General features: G+C 36.6%; 1 protein-coding gene across 4 annotated transcripts; it reads right to left on the bottom strand.

Moving 5' to 3' along the window:
- Nucleotides 1-556: 556 nt before the first annotated feature.
- FTA (farnesyltransferase A) lies at nucleotides 557-15,517 on the bottom strand. 4 transcript variants are annotated; one of them, XM_090001664.1, is made up of 7 exons: nucleotides 15,359-15,517; nucleotides 13,106-13,341; nucleotides 5,558-5,667; nucleotides 5,237-5,357; nucleotides 4,920-5,015; nucleotides 1,128-1,218; nucleotides 557-951 (listed from the first exon to the last, which is right to left on the bottom strand). In XM_090001664.1, the coding sequence occupies exons 2-7, from the start codon at nucleotides 13,334-13,336 to the stop codon at nucleotides 803-805; spliced, it is 798 nt and encodes a 265-aa protein (XP_089857790.1). In that variant the 5' UTR covers nucleotides 13,337-13,341; nucleotides 15,359-15,517; the 3' UTR covers nucleotides 557-802. The 4 variants fall into 4 exon arrangements, with proteins under 4 accessions (XP_089857790.1, XP_089857789.1, XP_089857787.1 ...); XM_090001663.1 differs by having other exon boundaries at nucleotides 557-1,218; nucleotides 13,106-13,413; XM_090001661.1 differs by having other exon boundaries at nucleotides 557-1,218; nucleotides 13,106-13,354.
- Nucleotides 15,518-25,629: the final 10,112 nt, after the last annotated feature.

Raw genomic sequence — 25,629 nt, 5'->3', positions numbered from 1 at the left:
GCAGAACATCACGATAAGGTGAAACACCATCCAAGGAACGCTGCCAGTATCATCTGTGCTGTCCCACGTTTGCATGGGAGCAGCTACACATGGGCCCAAGCACCCCCCGGATGCTGTCAATTCAAACGCCCCCCTCAAGGCCCAAGTCAGCCGAGAGAAATGAAACTACCCCGGTTTTACCTGTCAGGTCTGGGTAAGGGATGCTGCTTTCTCCCGACTGCATCCTTGTGTGTCGGAGATAAAAGGTGAGGGAACTGGAAAAGAACGGGAACTGGTTTGGCAAGCTAATCAGCTATTGTCACAAAGATATGGGTTCGACCCAATGCATCCAATTAAGATAACCTTTAGAGAAGGCGCTGTAATTCAATAATGCTGGATGAGGCTTTATGCATTTACAATGGCCAATAGCACACAAGTACCCCATGTATAGGCTACTGAAAATAACAGTTCCCCTTCATGTGATAATCAGAAAATCTTGAAAATGTCGAGAACAAAAACACCAGCAAAATGTATCCAGCACTGTGTTTTAGATGGTACAACATTTAGCACTGATCAATCTAACTCAATCTCATCTACCTTTAATCAACAGTCAATGACTACATGCCATCAACCAGAGAATCTGAAGCATCCATCATGAAGAAATCGCAACCAGATGCAATGGCTAGCCATACAGCTCTGGCAGCAAGCCTCACAGTGATCTAACCCTGTACCCACCGTAATTAGATCTGAGAACTTGCAAATCTCTCAGTGTACATACCACCCACACACATGATTAGCAATATATGAAGAGACTCAGCAGACCTCAGGAGGAAGATGGCCTTTTCGCCAAAACCAATAATTTGACCTCATCAGATCCACTCGCTCTAAAATAGAACAGATAGATATGGCTAGGTTGGTAGTCTGACTTGAACCACCCTCTGATTCTATCAAACTTGCAAACTCTGGTGATGGCTGAAAACCATAGCAGAGAAGATCAAGAAGCAGACTCAGGGCAAAAACATAGTGAATGTTTCTTCTCAAGATCTCAAGACATAGTTGAGAAACATATGAATCCTTTATTAAAGACTCTGTGTCGCCCTTGTATAAACCTCTTAAGTATCTCCAAGGGCTCTCATTTTCAGGGTTACCTCTAATAGCATTAGCTGTGTATGTTACTTCAGACCCTCTCATTGCTTGCAGACCACCCAATAGCGGAGATCTTGTTATGACAAAATATCTCTGTAGCATACAATCAAGTTGTTAAACTGGGAATATCACGTAGTATGCAAATTGCAAAAGCATGGAAATAGCTCGTAATGACTGTCAAACCAGATATACATTAAGTAGTGACAACCTTACACAAACATGGATAACAAAAACCTAATCATCTGAATCTTGTTATTCTGCGATTTAGACTCGGCCTGAGAGGAATCCTACAACCTGAGTTGAGAGTTGGCTCACTGTGTCTAAGTGCATCACCATTAAATAAGAGTAAATGAAGCAAAAATGAGGGGAAATGGTGAAGAGCATATAAACAAAACTAACAGCATAATAGAAAGGAATTGAAATGGTGGCACCAAATTGCTTTCTTATGTTAAGTGAATGCCTTTTGTGAACAGGAAGGTAAATTAATATCCTTAAAGACACTGTGTAATAGAACAAAAATCACTAAAAGACATTGGATCCTCAAGAACATGCATATTATCCCAATAACAAATATACAAATAAGGAAAATCGTTGAACATATCATGTCACAGAAGTTTATGCAATGACTCAACCCAATACACATACCAATACTGTGTCTAAGGATCAAGTGTATGGAACAAGAAATCACTAGAATGACATGAACCTCAAGAAGATGCATACAAATCCCAATAACAAATATATACAAATAAGGAAAACTGTCAAACATATCATGTCACAGAACCTAATACATTACCATTAAATAAGAGTAAACGAACCAAAAATGAGGAAAAATGGTGAAGAGCATGTAAACAAAACTAACAGAATAATAGAAAAGAATTTAAATAGTAACATCAAATTGCTTTCTTATGTTAAGGGAATGCCTTTTGTGAACAGGAAGGTAAATTAATATCATTAAGGACTTTGTGTAATAGAACAAAAATCACTAAATGACATTGGATCCTCAAGAACATGCATATTATCCCAATAACAAATATACAAATAAGGAAAATCGTTGAACATATCATGTCACAGAAGTTTATGCAATGTCTCAACCCAATACACATACCAATACTGTGTCCAAGGAAGTGTATGGAACAAGAAATCACTAGAATGGTATGAACCCTGAAGAACATGCATACAAATCCCAATAACAAATATATACAAATAAGGAAAACTGTCAAACATATCACGTCACAGAACCTAATACATTACCAACACTCAAAGTACAAAAAAAAAAAGTCAATCATCATGATAATCATAAAACCTTATCCCTACTATGCATGGCCAGCTTTATGAGATATTTTCTTCACTCATTCTTACCCTAGAGTTAAAAATGATGACACCCACAATATTTTATATGCATACACACAGTTCCCTTTCAAGTTTTCATTGAAAACTCTCTTTTCCTAGCTCAACTAATTCACATTAACTTTTGTATTTGTTGTCGTGACAAATTTTTGTTTAACATGCTCAAACCATCTTAGAAAATTATTACTTAAAATTGACACAACTCATAAATGTCAACCAATCATATCTTTGACTCCATATATATGTATCTCAGCTGTATGCACTTTTTTTATTTCCTCAGTGTCTTGTAATTTTGTTATAATCAACTCCATATAGGAGGATTGGTCTCACTACTGTTTTGTGTTGCAAAAATAGCTCCTCAATCAGAGGGCATAATAAGCCACATTAACTTATCCCTACTTCATCCATTCAGCACCAATCCTATTAAGTGATGTCTTTACGAAACGTACTGTCTTGTATAATAGAGCCAGCATATCAAAAAAATTTAATAGATTATTACAATACATGCATTTTTTTCAATAAGCATCCTTTTTCTCTAAAGAGGAAAGATGAACTTCCATTGAAGCATGACTGTGGAATGTCAAGAACTTTCATTAAAGCATAAGTGTGGACAGTCAAATACAAAGAGGCAGAAAATAAAATAGAAGGCAATTAATTTTTAAAAAAAATCACCACACAGGGATCCTAGTGAAGAGATCCTATCCAGCTTACATTTGAACAGGTCTGTTTGTGCCTAGCAAACAAGCTCTTCTATCTTCACTACATCTTTCTTACTAGCCCTTTCACTAGACTTGCGCTTCATATGTTATGTGTTTGCTCTACTATCCTTTAAACCTCATATTGTAAAATCCCTATGCCCCACATTACTCTAGTTAAGATGGGTTTTTCTTAGTCTTAATATTAACGAAAGATAACAAACATATGGATCTATTACTGAACAAACAAATGAACATGCTTGACAATTTGCCTTCTTTATTTCTTTGGTAGACAACATAAGGCTTGGCCATTCCCCTATCAACACATTACTAGACTAGAAAGGACATGTGCATAAGGGACATCAAAGCTACTTGGACAAAACCCGCTAGGAATGATGTGGATACTTCCTACAACAATTTCTCTAATAGAATTCATCTTTTAATATGAGAATGATAAAACCTAATTTAGAAATAAGGCATTTTTGTTTAAGAAAGGGTTGACACTAGAAAGTCCATGGTGAAGTACCACACTAGCTAATTGGCTCATTCTTCTTCATTTTCAGTGGCTGAAATCATCTTATTAAGATCTTCGACAACCACTAGTTGAAGAGTTGTTGTGCAGAGGCAGCAAGGTTTCTTACATTCTCAGATTTACTTTTGCCACACACTAAAAATAAGGGAGAGACCCCTAGTTGCTCAAAGAAGTGCTTGGCTGAGTGTGATAACAGTGAGCTAGCTATCACATTGATTTGGCATTTCTTCCTAGACTAATACAAAACACTGTAAGGGATATGAAACATATCAAAGCAAGCCAATAACTGAAAATGATGATCCAAAATTATCACAAGAATACTGAGAAGACTGCAAGTAGCAACATTTTGAATTAGTAGTAGATGGAGTTGCCATTTCAAAATTTACTCCATGTCAATACACACACAAACTGTGTGGATAAAGTTGCATAGTGTACCATATATTGATAAATTGAAGATGGAAGCGAAGAAATTGGCAAGACATTGTTTGCAACTTACCAATGCAAAATGATGTCCACAAAAAGAGTAGAATTAACTCGGAATTGCATGCCTGTAATAGACTAGCAAAATGTGTGTGCTCGCGCGCACGCACATGGGCATGGGAAATTAGGAAAATGTCCAGTGGAAGAGGGAGAATTTCAAAAAGCAACATGCAAGTTTCCTATGAAAGTCACTGTTTCTCATCCAAAGGAGCACTTACACATGTGAAATAAGGAAAACAATATCAAACAAGCACCTAATCAATGGACTATCTGATTGTAAGGACACGACCAAGCACAACAACAATAAAGAGATAAAATATGCTACAGACCTAAGGGAGCTTTTCAGATTAACTGACCTTAAGGATAAACTCTATCACAGCAATAATAAAGAGAAAAAATATGCTACAGGCATAAAAGACAGACAAGAAATTTTCAAATGCAAATATGATAGCAAAGAACCTGAAATCATAAGGTGCTGGCACATATCTTTTATTAACCTCAGATATGGTTAAAACTAGACATCCTTTAAAAGAGTAATGGATGAAAAGGGGAAGGACTTGGGAATTATATTATCATTGAGTTGTTTCTATGAGAAGAAGGTGAAACCGTCAGTCATGATCAAAACATGCCTTAACTTGTGTGTGTGTGTGTGTGTGTGTGTGTGTGTGCGAAAAGGCCAAAATTAGACAGCAAATACAACTAATTATTTGGTAAGCATGCATAAATTCATGGCTCATTACCTGATTCCAAGCAGAATTATTGAACACATCATCTTCAAGCAGTTGATAACAATACTCAAGTTCATTTTCCCACCCACCTAATGCTTGGAGAACCCACTGCATGAAAGACAATTTCATTTCAAGAAATATCTTAAACACAGAAACATCAAGAATTAGGACTAAAACAACTGAATGATAATTCGAAAAAAAAAAACCAAATGGGACAAGAAAAGACACAATCAATCAAGTTTCGCATTAAAAACATTCAGCCTCAGTTCTTCAACAAGAGACCAACAGAGTAACAGAATCATAAGAAATTCAAAAAGTGAACACCTTACCTGCCTGTGAGACCAGGCATGATAGTTCTTAGCATCACTGGATAGTATCCTCTTAGTAAATTCTAGTTCCTTTTTGGTTGCTTCAGTTCCAAGTTTCTCAGCAGCCCAACGGCGGTGATGCCTGGAAGATTTATTATTCAGATCAATGTTCCTTGCAGCACAAATAGAAAGCTATGTGTTTTTTTTTTTGCTCAAGCAGCAACAAAAAGAGGCAGCAGAATACCCGCCAAGATATGAAAGGCAATTTTATATTAATGACTAAAAGTGCTAAAAATAACAGTGAGCAATAGAAAACATGCAGAACACCAATAGTGAACTCACCAGATCTGGTAGTTCTTTGAGGTACTTTCTGCAATATGTTCAATGAAGCCCAATTCATCATGCAAGTTAATATTGAGTGCCTCAAGTATATGACGCCTAAAATGCCAGATCTATGGTAAAAAGAAAGATGTATCTTTTATTAATATGGTGTCAAAATAAGCATTTAACAATCAAGAAGCAACAAATATGCATCAACCTGATTAAAAATAACAGTAGTTACTATAACTAATTTACCCATCTTATAAGCCATAAACAGTTTAAACAAAAGCTACACGATGAATGACCCATGTTTACAGATCAGGTCCACTGAAAACCATGATAGCTCACACAACTAATTTCACTAATATTGTATTTGTATACCATGATTTGTGTAGTCACCTAATCTGCAGAGGCCAAAAATGTTGGACACCATTTACATCCCTCCAGTTTACAAGAGAACGAAACATCTTGCTGAATGTGTCTTTGGACCAAGGTTGCCATACTAGGAAGCGGAAGCGGGAAACGATACGGGAAGCGGAAGCGAGAAGCGATGCATTTTAAAATGTATAGGAAGCGGGAAGCGAGGAATAAAAAACAATATAAGAATTGAATAGAAATTAAAATAGAATGCAAATAAAAACTAAAATAATGTGATTATTCTTAAATTTCATGATATTTTAGTGTAAGAATTAAAATTTTAACAAAATCTAAAAATGATGACTGCCAATTTAGAGAAAACACATGAAATTAAGAGAAGCGTGAGAGAGAACACATAAAAATCATGAAAAGTAGATTGAGAGAACATATAAGAAGAAGATGAAGTGTATGGAAAGCATAGGAGAAGCATGAGAGAATCAAAATTCTCATGAAGTTTCGGAAGCGAGGAGTATCACGCTTCCGAAGCGAGTTTCAGGGAAGTGGGCTTCCCACTTATCTAAGAAGCCTCCGGTAACTCTGCATTGGACAAAAAAGATAAGGGAAAGCACAAAATCAAACCAAGCACTATAATTAGAGAAAATTAGTAGAATGGTGTTTCATAGTAACTTGCACTGGAAAATTAGTAGAACGGTGTTTTTGTTAGAACACAGGCTCACGCTGGATATGTTGGACACGGTGGACTCTCTCAAGGTCCAGTTGGACACTCTCAAGAGCCCAACACCGATCGACCTTCCAGAAGACTCTCTCAAGAGTCCAATGTGGAACAGCCTTCCAAAAGACTCTCTCAAGAGTCCAACATTGATCGAGTTTCTAGAACTCTCCACGATAAGGTCGATCAAGAGTCCACATTGATCGAGTTTCGAGAACTCTCCACGATAAGGTCGATCAAGAGTCCAAGATAGTTGAGGTATGTAAAACCTTTTGTAATGAGGAGCTTCTCTGTTATAAATAGAATAACAGCAAGGCACTCAGGTGACCTGAAGTGAGAGTCATTTTTCCATGGACGCAGGCATTGATATTGCCAAACCACGTTATATTGAGTGTCTTCGTTTGTGTTTGTGTTCTTTTATGGTATCAGAACCACCATAAATCTACATCATCTAGTTGATCGTGATGGAGCACTCAAGTTCAATGTTAGGTTCGTCTTCCTCTACATCTGGTATGATTTCCAGTTTGAATTCTTCTATGCCGAGTAATGTGCATCATTATCTGTCCATCAAATTGACCTCAAAGAATTATCTTCTCTGGGAGTATCAATTTATTCTGATATTGCACACGTATGGCCTTATGAGGTACGTTGATGGCAGCAAGCCCGCACCACCAAAATTTCTTGGAGATTCAATAGAACTGAATCCTGCTTATATTGAATGGTTGAAACATGACCAACTCATCTTAAGTTAGATCATATCGTCATTGGTTGAGCCCATTCACACCCAAATAGTTGATGGCAGCAAGCCCGCACCACCAAAATTTCTTGGAGATTTAGTAGAACTGAATCCTGCTTATATTGAATGGTTGAAACATGACCAACTCATCTTAAGTTAGATTATATCGTCATTGGTTGAGCCCATTCACACCCAAATAGTTGGGTTGCAATATGGGCATGTCGTGTGGTCTGCCCTGAAAAGACCGTATGTTGCCCAAACCAGATCTCATATTATGCAACTCAAATCACAGTTGCATGACCTTAAGAAAGGAAGTTGGACTATAGATGAGTATTTCCAGTAAGCCAGAGCCCTTGCACACCAACTAGCAGTTCCTTCTAAGCCCGTGGATGAAGAAGATATGATTCTTCAAATATTGAGAGGACTCACAAGTGGGTACATGTCATTTAAGACATCCATAGAAACCCAGAAAGAGCCCATCACCTTAGATGAGCTGCATAGCCTATTGTTAGTTCATGAAGTCTCGGATCAAAGATTTCGATGATGTCAAGATTAACACCTATGTCCCGACTGCAAACTTTTATGTCAAACAATCAGGTCGTGGTAGAGGTGGTCATGGAAACAATAAAGGTTGTGCCAGGTCAGGTGATAGATTCAATAACAATCAGGGTGACCGGTCTAGGGTTGTATGTCAGTATTGTGACAAACCTGGTCACACAACCCGTTAGTGTTACCAGATCTCAAATATGACACAAGGTCAACTGTCCTCATCTTCTCTCATTGCCCTGCATGTTGTGCCCCACTCAAATACGTCTGCTTATAGTGATGAAGTATGGTACACAGACACAGGAGCTACCCATCATGTTACCAACGACACCAACAATCTGTCAATTCATAGCGAATATCAAGGTCCCGATTCGGTAAAGATTGGTGATGGTTCATATTTGAAAATCAATCATATTGGTTCCTTTAATTTTCATCATAATTTACTTATGAAGGATATTTTGCATGTGCCAAGTATTACTAAAAATTTGTTATCAGTTCAAAGATTTTGCAAGGATAATGATGTCTTATTGCTAATCTGTATTGTGTGAAGTATCATCGCACAAGAAAGTGACTCCTACAAGGAACAAGGAAGGTCTTTTTACTGGTTTCATATTGGGAGCGCCACCAAGGAGGTTTACGTTGGTAAGAGGACGTCCATTGGACAATGGCATAAGAACACCCTGCTTTGCGAGTGGTGCAACATATGCTAAATAAATTTGATTTTCCATATGAAAATTTGGTTGATAATAATGTGTGTGACGCATGTTTGAAAGGAAAATGTCACAATTTACCTCTCGAATATTCTTCTAATGTGCGTCTGATGTGTGGGGGCTTGCCTAAGTGACCGAAAATAATGGTGATAGAACTATGTTGCATTCATAGATGAGTATTCTAAATTTACCTAACTTTAACTTCTTAAGCAAAAAACTAAAGTTACAGATGTTTTCAAAGAATTTAAGATGCTTGCTGAAAGTCTTGTAAGGAGAAAAATAAAGTATCTTCATTCTCATTGGGGAGGAGAATATCAAGCTCTTTCTAAATATTTAGGTGAGTGTGGTATTGAACACAGAATTTCGTGTCCCCACACTCATGAACAAAATGGGGCTGGTGAACGCAAACATCAGCACATTGTTGACATAGGCTTGTCCATGATGGCACAAGCTGGTATTCCATCTAAATATTGGACGTTTGCTTTTAGTACAACGATTTATCTAATTAATTGCATTCCCTCTAAAGTTGTTAATGGTGTTTCTCCTATGAAGAAACTTTTCAATGATGATCCTGATTCTAATTTCTTAAGAATGTTTGGATGTGTCTGTTACCCTTGCTTGCACCCCTATAGGAGAAATAAACTGGATTTTAAATTTGAAAAATGTGTGTTTATGGGTTATGCTCCACGACATCATGGGTACTATTGTCTTAGCCTATCCTCTGGAAAAATGTATACCTCTCGTCGTGTTGTTTTTTATGAAAACAGTTTTTCATTTAAGAGCACAGTTCAATCTATGCCCAAAACATCCAAAGTAGAAAGCCTTGTTATCATCTTCTCTCCTCTGACTACCTCTAAGATAGTTTCGTTAGAGGCCAATAGGACACAAAGTTCCTCATCTCTTGAAGAACCATGCCCAACGTCTCCTTCATCTGACTCCCTCTCGTGGACCAAATACCCAATAACCAAATCCTTGAAACTATACCCATCAATCATGATCCACCAACCAAAACTCACCATATGGACACTCGGTTTCAAGAAGAGACTTTGAAAACCAATGTTTTTCAAGTAACAAAATATCTTATTCCCACTGTCCTTCTAACTGCACTCCTTCGAGACCAAGAACCTGTTTCTTTTAAGAAAACCTTCCAAGACAGCAAGTAATGTGATGTTATGCAAAAAGAATATGATATTCTTCTCAAAAATAAGAGATGGACCCTAGTACCTATTAATAAAGCTCCACATGTTATTGGTTGCATGTTGTTGGTTGCAAGTGGATTTTTAAAATCAAAAGACGAGCTGACGGAATCCTAGAACATTACAAGGCACGATTAGTTGCCAAAGGATACAATCAATAAGAGGGTTTAGATTATTTTTTAAAATGTTCAGCCCGGTGGTCAAGCCTGCCATTATTAGGTTGATTCTCTCCCTGATTGTTAATTATGGGTGGACTATTCATCAATTGGATGTGCAAAATGCCTTTTTGCATGTTTATTTGTTTGAAGATGTGTGTGCAAACTTCAAAGAGCCCTGTACGGTCTCAAGCATGCTCCTAGAGCCTGGTTCGCTCAATTGAGTTCATGTCTTCAAACTCTTGGTTTTATTGAAGCCAGTACAGACGCATGCGCAAGAAAACTCAAGGGGTTGTCTATGTTTTAATCAATGTCGATGATATCATAGTCATGGGTAGCTCTTCTCAGCTAGTACAGCAGTTAATTGACAAACTTAGTGATGTGTTTGCGGTTAAAGATCTTGGTCCTCTTCATTTCTTTCTGGGCCTCAAAGCAAACTTAAGTTAGCATGGCCTTGTATTATCTCAGAAAAAATATATTTTAGATCTTCTAATGAAGATGTCCATGCAAAGGGCAAAGCCTGTCTCCAAGTCTATGGCTCTATCTCCTCCATTGTCAGCTAGTTCAGGGTCAAAATCCAGTTACCCTACTTTGTGTAGAAGCATAGTGGGGGCCTTGCAATATGCCACTCTCACCCAGCTAGATATCTCATTTGTCATTAGTTCATGCATGTACCGACCAACACTCATTGGGCAGCAGTAAAACGCATCCTCCAATATCTGAAGGGGACTATCCATTATGGTTTTCTCCTAAAATAGTCCTCTAACCCAATTCTTTCAGCATACTCAGATGCTGATTGGGCAGGATGTCCCAATGATCGTCGGTCAACCAGCAGATTGGCCATCTTTTTGGGGTCCAGCCTAATTTCATGGAGCTCCAAGAAACAGTATGTCGTCTCCCGGTCCAATACTAAATCAGAATAGAGAGCCATTGCTAATGCCACGGCTGAAGTGACTTCACTCCAATATCTTTTACAAGAGTTGGGTGTGTTGTGTGCACATATTCCTATCCTCTGGTGTGATAGTGTTGGGGCCTCTTATTTAGAGGCTCATCCAATGTTTCATAATTGCAGCAAACATATTGAAATTGATCTGCATTTTGTTAGAGAGAAGATTGCCAAAAGAGCGTTACATGTTCACTATATTTCCACGAAGGACCAGCTTGCCGATGTACCCACTAAGCCTCTTCCTTCACCACGTCATCAGAACCTTTGTCACAAGCTCAATGTGCTTCCTATCCCATTGAACTTGAGGGGGGATATTAGAGCACAGGTTTTAGTTGGATACATTGGACACAATGGACTCTCTCAAGAGCCCAATATCGATTGACCTTCCAGAAGACTCTCTCAAGAGTCCAATGCTGAACAGCCTTCCAGAAGACTCTCTCAAGAGTCCAACACTGATCGAGTTTCCAGAACTCTCCACGATAAGGCTGATCAAGAGTCCAAGATAGTTGAGGAATGTAAAACCTTTTGTAATGAGGATTCTAAATATGAAAATTGTGTATCTCGGACTCCTCTCATTGAGGAGCTTCTCTGTTATAAATAGAATAACAGCAAGGCTCTCAGGTGACCTGAAGCGAGAGCTGTTTTCCCATGGACGTAGCCATTGATATTGTCGAACCACGTTATATTGAGTGTTTTCGTGTGTGTTTGTGTTCTTTTAGTTTCATAGTGACTTGCACCAATCACCAGTGCTTTTTTCTTGAGAACTGGCTATCTAATAAATTATTTATGTCTATACACTAAGAAGCCAACCATTATCCAACAAAAATTGATGAGAGAGAGAGAGTCTATAACAACGCATTGTAGACATAATAAACCCTTCACAAAAACATAGCCCATGGCCCCATGCAATAACAAGTGGGGGAAAGCACCCAACTTTTGGAATCCCCAGTACTGAAAAACGAAAACAACATTATAAATTCATGACTAACAAAATGTAAATAGATGCAGTACACCAATGCCCAAACAGGATGTTTTCAAAATTAACATCCTACCACCAAGAAAAGAAAAAGTTACTCTTTAGCAGTCCCTACTCCCAAATGCCCATAATGTTGTGCACATCTCTAAAAACATTGAGAACATCATTAAAATCAATTTATCATATCAACGCCCTAAATGGACACCTTTAGAAATAAAAGACATTAACTATCACAAATTTCACATAAGACAAATATTGCAAAGAATTATTTTAGACAACCAAAGATATTTTTAAGATATCAAAGCATTCAAGATACATGAGTTTGTGACTCGCTATGTAAAAGCACCAAAAACATGTCATTTAGAAATCAGACCTTGCCAAAGCCAGCGATAAACTTTTTAGAAAATTCTTAAGAACTTTTTAGATGCGTGTAAAATCTACTTCTGCTGCTATGATAGCTAATGGGAAAATAAGGCAAGGAGATCATATCTCTTCTTGCATCCTTTCCTAAATATTATAAAAGGGCACTAGGTGTCAAAAATACAGGCTTTGTTACTTTTCTTAAAATGATGTTCTCACCATGTGTCGTGATAGTGAAATTAAAACTTTGTTTGCCCCTTCTCCATAGAGTTCTCGAAAAAAAAATTGTTACTTACATGGCATATTGTAATTTGTTTCATCAACCTCAAAAACGTCTAACCACCTCTCCTCTCTCTTAATTGTCATAATAAACAAATAAGAAAAATAGAATGAAAAATGTGTAACCACCTCTCCTCTCTCTTAATTGTCATAATAAACAAATAAGAAAAATAGAATGAAAAATGTGTAACCACCTCTTTCTCTCTATTAATTTCCATAAATAAAAAAATAGAAAAATGGCCAAAGTTTTGAATCATCTAGACGTGATATAGTTAATATAGTTAGTACCATGGTCACATATTTAGAGGGCCTGCCTAAACCCAGCTAACCTATCAAAAAAGGAAAAGCTTTTAACTAAGAAAAAGGAAAAGGACCCAAAAAACAGAAAACCAGAATATAGTAAACCCAAATACACATAATAGCTTAATTATCATGAATCCATCAGACAAACAAGAGGAAGAGAAAGTATTAGATCAGAACTCCAGATGGGTACCTTCAGAATTAAACAGTCTCAATCACCACCAAGGGAAAAAAAGAAAAGAAAAAGGAATCAAAAGAATGTAGAGGGCAGAGCTCACGGTGTAGTTGCCGGCATTCAATTCGATGGCCTCGGCGGTGAGTTCGAGCGCGCGGGGGCTGCGCTCGTCGGCAGCGTAGACGGCTCGGAAGTAGTCCATGGTCTCCTGGAACTCAGGGGAGTAGTCGATGGGGACGACGGGGTTGGGGCCATCGTCCTGAGGGAGGGGCTTCACGTCGCTCCACTCCTTCCTTTGGCTGATTGGGACTCTCACCTCTTCATCTGAATCCATCCTCTCTGTGAGATCAAACTGGCGAATAGATGAGAGAAAGGGAAACAAACCAATGGGTTCCTTCAGAGTTGAGAAATCTGGAGACAATTTGAGAGAGAGAGTATTGAATTCCACCGAGAAGGTTTACAACTTTCTAGGTAGAAGGAAATAGACTTTGCTGTAGGGGCATTTGTTTTACATGATTATGCGTGGGAATTGCCTTTTGCCACAAAGGCAACCCCACAAGGCCACGGGGGAAGTAGTTCTCCGGGGGTGGTGCAACGCCGATTTTGTATGAAAACGGGGGACGGCCATCTAATTTGTAGGTCCACACCTACTTCCCCAGGGGGGCATTCGTTTCAGCCCCCATTGGAAAGAGCCCCTCTTTCATAAGAAAGGGGGACCCTTTCGAAAAAACACCCCCAGGGATGTTTGTTTCACCCCGAAAACATGAGAAAGAGGCCCCATTGGCAGTGAAATTAACACCCATGAGAAGTGTATGGTGGGCCCCCGTCTTTCATGCTTCACAATCGCATGAAATCAGAGTGAAGCAATGTTTTGCGGGAGAGGGTGTTTGGTGCAAACTTGTTTTTCTGCAGGGGCGTGTAACAAATGCCCTCTCAGGGCATGTTTGTTTCACTCTTCCTTTTTTCTCAACAAAACCAGCATCATGTGAAAATTATTTCGTATGAAAATTTGTTATGTAACCATAGTGACAAAAGTGTAAAACTACAATTTCTCGACTATGAAATTCTCGTGAGATTTTCAAATTTTTTTATTTTTCTCGAGTTTTTATCGGAAAAATATAAAAAACCAAATAATTTCTCAAAAAAAATTAACAAATAAAAGAAACTAATTATACAATTAAAATTTACATGAAAAAAATAAAATCCACTTTGAATTCCAAATAATCATATCTATAAGTATGAACTATGAACTATCAACTACATCATTAAGATGCAACGGCAAGCTTTATTTTCTTATAAAATAGCTACTTCATTTTGTACAATTATCAATATGCCAACTATGTAACACATTGGAACTTGTAAAAAACTTATGAAAATTGAGAGCATAACCAAAACTAAGTCATGCTTAATGGATTAATCACCCACCTAAATACTACATGCCTTACATAGCACAAATTCTTAGGGGAATGCAAGAAAGCAGCTTCACAATGAAATGTGAAAAACGGAATTTAAACAAGTCCCATAAAGGTCATCTTATGCTACAGGAATAATTTCCTAATGAACAATCCATTTATTGAAGTATTTAATTAAAAGTATAATACCAAAAAAACATACATTATATTTAGAGTAGGGTAGATAGAGGTAGCAACGCATGTTATTAGTGACAAAAAAAAAAACTTAGAATTAAACCTGCTATTTCATTTCTCATATGCTACACACATTGTTTTCAAGGAAGAAGAAGTGAGTTTATTTATACATATGCACAGTGATAAGTCTAAAACGGGGAAACAGTGGCAGCTAAATTCTCACGAGAAATTAAAATTTTCAATTTTCACATTTTTTTTCAATAGCACATTTTTGACATTTTGATAAAAGAGAATATCAGTAAAAATATAATTGAATTAAAGTTAGGAACTAAAATATAAAGAAGTTATTTTATAAAAAAAAAATACAAAGCAACAGATTTTTTTAGAGAAATAGCAGAATAAATTTAAAAATCACGATATTTTCATTATAAGTGAGAATATCACGATGTTTTGGCCATCTAAAAGAGCGGCCAAAGTGTCTATTTTTTTTTCCGCCTCCACCTTCACCGTCAAACCCACCTCCACCTCCTCCACCAATTCCAATTCCAACACTTGCTCCTACACCAAACCCACAACCAACCTCTGCTCCACCACCCAGACCTCAAAAAAAAAATCCTCCTCCATGGCCCAGATCTCCACCACTGGCAGCTCCAACCTCCAAATCCACTCCTTGCTCCAGACCTCCATCCCACCACCAAAACCTCCACCAGATCAGTCCACCGCCACCCAGAGAGAGAGAGAGAGAGAGAGAGAGGCAGATTTGGACTTACCGGACAGTTTCCGACGCCTCAGACACCGATTGACCGCCCGCTGGTCCACAGCCGATTCCTATTCACCGGCCAAAACCTCTGAATGGTGCGTGCTAGGGTTCGAGAGAGGCAGAGGAAACGAGCAAGAGGTAAAGGGCGACGGGGAAAGGTGGGGGTTTGGGGGCGTCCATTCAGGGTGGGTGAAAAAAACAAAAAGGAAAGGAAAGGTATTCTGTTATTTTCGTGAGATTTTCTATTTCTCGCGAAAATAACGTGGTATTTTGTCAAAAAAGTTAATTTCACGATAAATAAAAAATCTCGCAAAAAACAAACACTGTTTTTATCTGTTACCGAATATATCTTAATTTTTTAACGAGAAATTCATTTTTCTCGCAATATTTGTCACAATGCCTCTAAAACCCCCTATTTCTAAGCACAAATGTGGTCATCATATATCAAGACTCTGAACACATTAGGAAAGTCGATCATTTGGTCTTGAATGAACCTGGACCTGGATCAGGGTCCAACTCTAGCTCGTTAACATTCCCTAACCTTCAGCGTTTTTCAGCATCTCTCTCTCTCTCTCTCTCTTGGCCGGGCACTAATAAAATGGTGGGATGATAGAGTTTCCAAAAGCCTTTTTGTTTTTCAATTTTATGTTTCAATAACTACTTTAAGAAATGGTCTCTATGATCCAGAAATGGCTCCTCCTGTGATTTCATCTTGTGGTAATCAAGGCTTGTTGTTTTAAAATCTTTACTCACTTGATGGTCATCAGAGTTTTTCTTTCATGACAACACAGCACAGCAAAGGGTTCAGAACACCTTCCAAATCCGAGTACGAAATGGTTTTTTTGTTGTTGTTACCCAAATTTCATATATGGATTCAAACGATGGTCACATTCCAACAGATCGGTTTTTCAATGGGTTTTGCAAAATTGTTTTTGTTTTGCCCAATTTTGTTACAAAATTGAAGGAAAACCCCATCATTAATTTACATACTAGTCTTTCATGAGGGCAGAACAGTCATATTATTTAATTTGAAAGCTTTTGTAATTAATAGAGACCCATGCGTGATTCAAAATTTTTGTTAAAATGGTCCTCGTCTGATGGCAAAAACAGTCAATTTCTTTTGGAACAAATTAGTATTTCTATTTCAAGTTGTTATATCTCTTATTTTGGAAATATTAAAAAAGACTTTTAGATGTTTTGTGTTATTTTAAAATTTATGTTTTTTACTTAAATTATTTTTTTGTTTTTTTAAGAATTAATGTACTTATTTTTATTAAAAAATAATGTATAAATGAGCTTGGGCAGGAACGGGCGCTTCACATTGGCCCGTTGGGCCAATAGGCCGGGGTCATGGGTTTCTCTTCAAACCCGATCCCACTAAGAACCCAACGGCCCGGTCAGATGGCCACCCTTATTTAACGGTTACCAATTAAAAGCAGGTTGAAACACTTGGTTTTAGTCTTCCGATGACATGGGTACGGCTCCCATCATTTGAAATAAGATGGGTTCCCATCATTCATACAATCCAATCAACGGCTAGATGAGTGGCTTGGATTGAATGTACGACGAAACCCATCCTATTTCCAATGATGGGATCCCTGTCCTCGACAACTAGTCGTGATTTTCACTCTCATTATTTGCCATGGTATTATCCTTCTACGCTACAATGAGGTTTAATAACATTTTTCCTCTACAGTATGGAAGTGGGTATAAACACTGCAGGCTTTCTCTAGAAATGATACTTGTACCAAGGAAGGTGGTAATATCCACCACCAGGGTGGGTGCTTAATGGTATGGCAACCGCACTTAAGAGAGGAGGGTTTGGTCCCTCATACACTGTTGTTATGGAACTTGCGCGCTTGCAATGCCAACAAATTCCATTGCCACAATCATTACCAGCAGCAGAGCCATTAGAGGAAGATCCCTACCCATGGTTCAACCTTGATGAAGATTCTTACCAATGGGAGTAGAGTCTATTTATAGAGAGTTGAAGGAAAAGCATTGTTTTCATTACAATTTTTTTTTTTTTGTTTTCAAAATCAATGGCAACGTTATTGTTTAAATTCCCCAACTAGACGTGCATACATAAAACACATACGCAGGAATAACAATTGTTGATCTTGGGGAGCATGAAAGGACACTTTCCAATGCCAATAAAAATCAAATTTTCCAAGATTACTATGTGCATTTCTCCTACTGTATGGAAATGAAAAATTGGCGCTTGAATTCCACACCTACTTAATTGCTTGGTAATGACAGACACAGAAATTATCCTTTCTTTTAATTCCGAGTCCGGTAAAAATCAATGGTGATTTCCTATGAAACACTCGCTTTTAATTATACCTGATATATTTGTTCCACCTTCTCCGAAATTCTTCATATATACAGACTGTACTTTTCCATGACAATGACCAATAATAAGGTTAACTAACAGAATTTAACATCAGATTATAACTGGTGGTCCTTCTTTAATATTGTCATCAAAAGTATTGTCTCCATAAAAAAATGTCAGAAAAGGCTGCACCTGATGAAATATCAGGTAATTAAAAGACGAATTGCATTAACCTTCTTAATTACCTACTGCAGTTATATTTTATAATCTTAGATCATTCTCTCTTCTCTTCTGAAGATTTTGAATATTTTACTTGGAATAAGTCTATAATTTTTTTCTATCTAGTTTCCTCCTCCTTTTTACAAAATAATGTTGTATTAAGACATGGTGATCGACTTGCATATTTGTTGACATATTTTTAGTTAAAATATTACATGCATGTAATCTCATGTTTTATCAAACTCCAGGCCAGGTCTTATCTGAATGCCTCACAGCTAATTCCTGAAAAAATAATGATACTATTTGTGGTCATCGAAAAGCAATAGAAACAAGATGTGACTTCCTTCTTTTCCTTAAAAAAAAAAAAAAACAATATATGTAATGATGTAATGCACGCGAATCGGTACAATAGATTATTTAAATAAATGAAGCCTATTGTTTTTCCTCATTGATTACAAAAACCAAATCATGTTTGGGACCTCCATCCCTTTGCCAAAACCTCCATGAGTACCCCCACGGAGCCTCCTGCTTTGCCTCTGGGAAGGTGGTGTCCTCACGGGGATTGGAACTTGAGGTAAGAGAGCCCCTTTCAATCCAAGAGCCCTAGACTCGTTATTTTTTTTATAATTCAAAGGACCCCACCCCAAAATCACCGACCCCATAACCATCCAAGAGATTTGTAGACACCTCAATTTTGATTTATTTGGATTACGGGTAAATTGGATTTAAATAAGTTTTTTCATATCTAAAATAGGGCAGAATTGACTTTCAACGTGGTTTTGACCTACAAACTGACATTTTTAGCATTTCTACCAAAAAAGGTCAAACATTTGGAGGGTTTTTAGCTTTAAAAAGAAACAAATTTTACCCAAATATGACAACTGGGAGGGATTTATAGTTAAAATAGTCAAGCAGAACCTCACTTAAGGCATTGTTTTCACCTAAAAATTTATGTTTTTGGGTCTTGAGCCTAAAATAAAAGTTGAAATTAAATTTGTTAATTTTGATATATTTTATGCCCAACAAAACAAAACTCACATGAAAATGGGTTGTATTTTTAAGAGCTATGCTAAACACAGCGAAAGTTATTCATAACCTACTTTGTTTGAGGAAGGAGGAAATCACCCAACAAACCTTTCATAATCATAGATTTGCATGACCTATGCTTACCAAATTCACTTTCTAAGCGTCTAAGCCTGCCCAAAATCTATAAACAGGGCATTCGAGTATCTAAAACCAAATTAGAGGAATTTTGTTGCATTGACGTTTGACTTAGCCTAGGTGCTTACACTCTGTCTGAACCTACTTAACCCACTTAACTTAGTTCTAAATCCATAACCTTAGCCCATTAGATCCACCATGTTGGATGAGGCCCATAGAGCCTCGGCTTTGCACAAACTCTATGGGATTCACCCCTAGGTAGACTACCTAAGCCCATGGTGAGCTGCCACTTTCATTATTTCACTTATTTTTATTTTTTTTTATTTAATGTCTCAAGTTTGTTTTATCTAATGTATTCTACTTTCTTTGGGTTTTTCATTTTTCTCGAGTACTACACCACCGAGGTCTCGTTTCATAACTCCAAGAGTTCGAAAAGAGGTCCGGAGCATCGAATATGCAAAGAACAAAGAAACAAAGTGGAGGTTCTATTCATAACCTACTTGGGAAGGAAAGACGATCAATTTACAGGCCGATCTCCCACATTTTAAAAATCCATTTTCGAAACTTTATTAATTTTTTTAGAAGCATTTTTGGGTGATATATTCTATATATCCACAGTGTTGACATGCCATTATTCTATCAAAGCTTTAGGAAGTTGGATTTGTGTGTATCCAATACCTTTCTCTTTTGCCCCATAGGTAGGTGCAGTCGCTAGGTTGAAAATTTTGGGGGCAAGTTCATTTCACGGATTGTTATCACTGTAATCCGAGATCCAAAACTAGTTACTTGGATACAGTTTGCTTGCTGTCACTTTTCAAAAAATTTAGGTATGTTTAGTGGATTCCCAAATCAAGGGTGATGCCATTGTTTGGCTGTCCACTCTGCGGATCCAAAAAGTTCAATGATATTACAAATTTATTCCTAGAAGGGTTTAGATACAACATAAATGCACTTCCTAGTATGTCATTTATATGACTTAAACCAAAGAAAAACCAAAGTATACATGATTTCATTAGAAAACGGAGATCAGTGTGCAATAAGACAACAAATCCCATAACAAAACCACATGCCTTGACACTCATCTTAAAAAATTTTGCATAACCTTTGAAATGAGTTTTAGCACTCAAAGATATTAAGCGCTTGCTTCACCAAGTTAGCTGACCAGGCTAGTTAGATTGAGATGGGGGATCAAGAGAGGTCACCTTTACAAAGGTATGATCCCCAAGATTAGCTTTAGAAAAAGCAATGGATCAAAAAAATTTAAATCCAAGAACCAAATCAATATTGTTGGATCAAAAGGTTTAGGATGTGATCAAAACCAATTTGAGTCATCTCAAAACTTGATAAAAAAATCACAGGGTCAATACAGGCCGTAACAAACTCAGCAGCTGCAGTACAATCTAATTTGTTGAGAAACTCTGTTTTGATGTCACATAATATGATACACTGTCTTATTTGATTTCATATGATATGATAATATGTCTTCTTGAAAAATGTTATATAATGACTGGATATGTTTTGCCATATATCTAACGAGTATTTGATGCAAGGATATCTCACTCAAAAAGGATGGAGACCTCTTGTTCAAGTACAACTATGATGCAATCATACTACTTTGAAGAAAAAGCTTGATGGGCCATACACTCCTAAAGACCATCTAAAGAGATCGGCTTCCACAAGTTGAAGATTTTTTTTCTTTAGAGTCATATGTAACAGAACCTTCAGAAGGATGCATATTGCATATTACATACTCACTCATAAAAGCTATTTCATAAAAGTATACGATAGTTTCAAAAAGCTCCTTTTTGAAAACAAATAATTGTACCTTCTTACAACCCTTTATGAAAAAGGTATTTTGACATGATTTCAAAATGTAATAATTGTACCTTATATCATATATAAGACAACATGAAAAGAAATGATTTCAAATATATGAAAAAGACAAAACATGAAATCGGCTACACAAAGAAAACAAATATAATATTGGTTTTGAAAAGACTCTAGTTACCTTCTTTAAAGAAAGAATTTCAAATATAGAAAAAAGACAAAACATGAAATCGGCTACACAAAGAAAACAAATATAATATTGGTTTTGAAAAGACTCTAGTTATCTTCTTTAAAGAAATGATTTCAAATATAGGAAAAAGATAAAACATGAAATCGGCTACACAAAAAAAACAAATATAATATTGGTTTTGAAAAGACTCTAGTTACCTTTTTACAAACTCATAGAATGTCGACTTACTTGAAGTCATCATTCTCTTTGTATAACATTAAATACCTTCTGTAAAGAATCCTTGTTAAATATCCTTCTCAAGAATGTCGACTTACTTGTAGTCTTCATTCTCTCTGTAGACTTTGAAAAACACAACATAAAGAAAACTCTTGACATAACTATGTACAAATAAATATCTTAAAGCATTTATTGTACTTACACTCATTTAAAGTAAAGAAGTACCTATGTACCACAAATCATTAATTAGGATAAAGACAAAACCACATAACAACCTACAATCCAACGTTCAATGTACTATTGTAAGAAATAGACTTTTTACATAAAATATATATTACCTAAAATATTACAACGACTAGTGTACCCTATATTTTACTTTTATGGATAGAAGACTTTCTCGAATTTCTCTAAAGATGTTTTTTGAAATGACATGACATTTCACATCTCAAAAAGGCTACGATTTCAAAAAGCCAACGACTATTTTTTTAAGCTATAAAAACACACTGAAATGAACTATTCAAGACAGAAGGGAACGGAATAGACAAGTGAGCTTACAACGAGAAAAATACATATTCGATATTTGAAAGAGAGCCTAGAAAAAAAAAAGAGAAAAGAAAGAGAAAAAGTCAAAAATAACTCTTTGACATAGAGTATCTTCTTAGTGATAAACAGAACATTCTGAGAATCCTTCATTCGTGCATTCATATCATCCTGAAGGTTCTATAGGAAGTATTGTAACTTTCTGTTATTCACTGTATTTCTTCTTTATTGAAAGAAGTAGACCTCTGAGAAAGAGGGTGTTGCCCTTCTCTGTTGAGAGAAGAAGACCTCTGTGTAAGAGGGTGTCGTCCTTCTCTGTTGAGAGAAGAAGACCTCTGTGGAAGAGGGTGTGCCCCTTCTCTGTTGAGAGAAGAAGACCTCTGAGAAAGAGGGTGTTGTACTATTTATCCGGTGACTCGGATGTTATAGTGGAAAGCTCAAGTGGTTTGCTTGGGGACTAGATGTAGGTCAGGGTTTTGACCGAACCAGTATAAATCCTGTGTTTATTGTGTTGTGTCTTATTGCTTTATTTTTTATTATATCAATTTGCATCGTATTTCACTATTCACCCCCCCCCCCTCTAGTGGAATTTCATTTGGTATCAGAGCAGGTTTGCTGGTTTCGACATAACAAGTCTTCCAACACATATGGCATCTACCTCTTATGCTCGTGATATTGAAGGTCAACACGCATCTCGTCCTCCTTTCTTCAACGGCTCCAACTATGGATACTGAAAGTGCAGAATGACTATATTTCTCAAATCCATAGATTTTGCTGTATGGAAAATTGGTGAGCATCCATACACATCTCCTTCCGCAGACTATAACTTATGGTCTGATAAAGAAAAGAAAATGGCAAACCTAAATACAAAGGCTATGAATGCCTTATATTGTGCTATCGATCATAATGAATTCAATAGAATATCTATATGTGAATCTGCATATGATATTTGACATTCTTTGGAGGTCATTCATGAAGGAACCAACAAAGTGAAAGAAGCCAAAATCTCATCTCTTGTCAGAAAATATGAGTTGTTCAAAATGAACAAAGATGAACCCATCACAGAGATATACACCAGATTCACCAACATCATCAACGATCTGAAATCTCTGGGTGTAACTCACTCTCAGACAGAAAAGGTGAAGAAAATCTTGAGATCTCTCACAACTGATTGAGAGAAAAAGACTACTGCTATTGAAGAAGCTCAAAATTTGTCCAAACTTACTCTGGACGATTTAATAGGCAATCTTATGGCCTATGAAGTCCATATGAAGGAAAGAAGGGAAGAAGAACAACCTTTGAAGAAAACTCTAGCCTTTCCAGCCCTTTCTGAGGATGATGACTTAGAAAAAGAAACTAAGATTGCGCTACTTACCAGAAAATTCCAGCGCTTTATAAGAAGAAACCGGCTTCCAAATAAGCACAAAGAAAGAAAAGACCCAAAAAAAGATTCTATGTGCTACCAGTGTAATAAGCCAGGTCACCTGAGACGTGACTGTCCTCTTCTCAAAAGAAAATCCAAGACTAAGGAACCAAAGAAAAGGTTCTTCAAGAAAAAGGCTCTGCATGCTCAATGGGATGATTCAGAACCATCCACCAGTGAAGAGTCAAATGATGATGAAGCAGAAATCGCCAACATGTGCTTCATGGCAGAAAGCTCTGTAAGTGAATCTCTTGATTTCTCCTTTGAAGAACTTCAAAATGCTTTTCAGGAACTTTTTGAAGAATCAAGGAAAACGATTCTAAAAAATAAACATTTGAAATCTGAGAATTTAGAGCTCATTTTGAAAAATAAAAAACTCAGTATTGAAAACTCTGAGTTACAAAAGAAAAATCTTTGTATTACTTCTGAAATCTCTTCTACCAGCTCCAAGACTAAAAATCTGCAAGTAGAAATTTCAGAATTAAAAAGTAAAACTGAGAACCTTATGAAAACGGTTTTCAAGTTTACTAAAGGAAAAGAGAACTTGGATAAACTCCTATCCTCTCAAAAAGTGTCTTTTTACAAGAATGGTATTGGCTACTCTCATTTCAACAAGCCTTCTTGTATGAATCAAAAGACCACATTTGTGAAAAGTTCTTCTGAACCTAAAAAGGAGCATTATAATTTTAACTTCTTGAACTCCTCCAAGGCTGTAGACAAACCCAAATCTAAATGGATATGGGTTCCAAATTCTAACAAAAAGGGACCCGACTGGGTACCAAAAAGAAATTTTACTTAATGTTTTGCAGGCTCCAAACAAGAAGAACAGATGGATACTAGACAGTGGATGTTCAAAACACATGACTGGACATTCAGACCTCTTTGCTGTTATTCATAAAAAAGAAGGAGGAACTGTCACCTTTGGAGATAACAATAAAGGTTTGATAATAGGTATTAGTAATATTGGAAATATAGATAAACCTCTTATCAAAGACGTTCTCCTGGTTAAATGCTTAAAACATAACCTTCTAAGTATTAGTCAAATGTGTGATACAGGTTATAATGTTAGCTTTAATCATAATGCTTGTCTTATAGCAGACACCAACAAAAATATTATTTTAAAAGGTATAAGAAAAAATAATATATATGAACTATACCTAGAAAACATCACAGAACATTGCCTCATAGCTAATAATGACTCTCAACATTTATGGCACATGAGAATGGGTCATGTCAATTCTAAGTACATGTCTAAATTAGCTAAAGATAAGTTAGTACGTGGGTCACCCAAGATATCTTTTAAAAAGGATTATTTTTGTGATGCATGTCAATTAGAAAAACTGTCTAAATCATCTTTTAAATAAAAAAATATCATTTCAAGCAAAAGACCTCTAGAGCTTCTCCACCTGGATCTCTTTGGTCCTTCTAGAGTAGCTAGTCATAATCACAATAAATACGTTTTTGTCATTGTAGATGACTACTCAAGATTTACTTGGGTAATATTTTTGAAAAACAAAAGTGATACGTTTTGTCAATTTGAAATTTTATATAAAAAATTACAAAATGAAAAATCTTGTTCTATTGTTAAAATCCGTAGTGACCATGAAGGAGAATTTGAAAATGAACTTTTTGAAAATTTTTGTAACTTGCATGGTATTTCTCATAACTTTGCCTTTCCTAGAGCTGCACCTCAAAATGGTGTAGTAGAAAGAAAGAATAGAACCCTTCATGAATCTGCTAGCACTATGCTCCAACACAATAATCTTGCTAAATCTTTTTGAGCAGAAGCTGTTAATACTGCATGTTACATAACAAATAGAGTTCTCATTAGACCCTTATTAAATAAAACTCCCTATGAACTATTCTATGACAGAACTCCAAGAATAGACTATTTCAAAGTCTTTGGTTGTAAATGCTTTATCCTAAACACAAAAGATAGCCTAGATAAATTTGATGCTAAATCTATTAAAGGCATATTTTTAGGATATTCAAGTCATAGTAAAGCATACAGGGTTTTCAATAAGAGTTCTAAGTCTATTGAAGAATCTATGCATGTTAGTTTCTGTGAATCTATTAATCAATCTGTTCATAAGCAAACTAACGATGATGATGTTGAAAGTACAGATTTATTTTTAGATAACACAGCTAAGTCTAATGAAGATGATCATCAAAGAACATTTGTCGATATCAAAGATCATCCTCAAAAGCAGATTTTGGGAGAACTGACAAAGGGGGTTCAGACTAGAGCTCAGCTAGAACGGATTGCAAATATGGCATTCATTTCTCAACTTGAACCAAAGAATATTGATGAAGCCATCATCGATGAGTTTTGGATGCTAGCCATGACTGAAGAACTGAATCAATTCCAAAGGA

This window comes from Nuphar pumila, chromosome 3 (genome assembly GCF_984573655.1).
Source record: "Nuphar pumila chromosome 3, dmNupPumi1.hap1.1, whole genome shotgun sequence".
Classification (NCBI taxonomy): Eukaryota; Viridiplantae; Streptophyta; class Magnoliopsida; order Nymphaeales; family Nymphaeaceae; genus Nuphar; species Nuphar pumila.
Note: the sequence above shows the minus strand (reverse complement) of the source record. Positions and strands in the feature narration are given on the sequence as shown.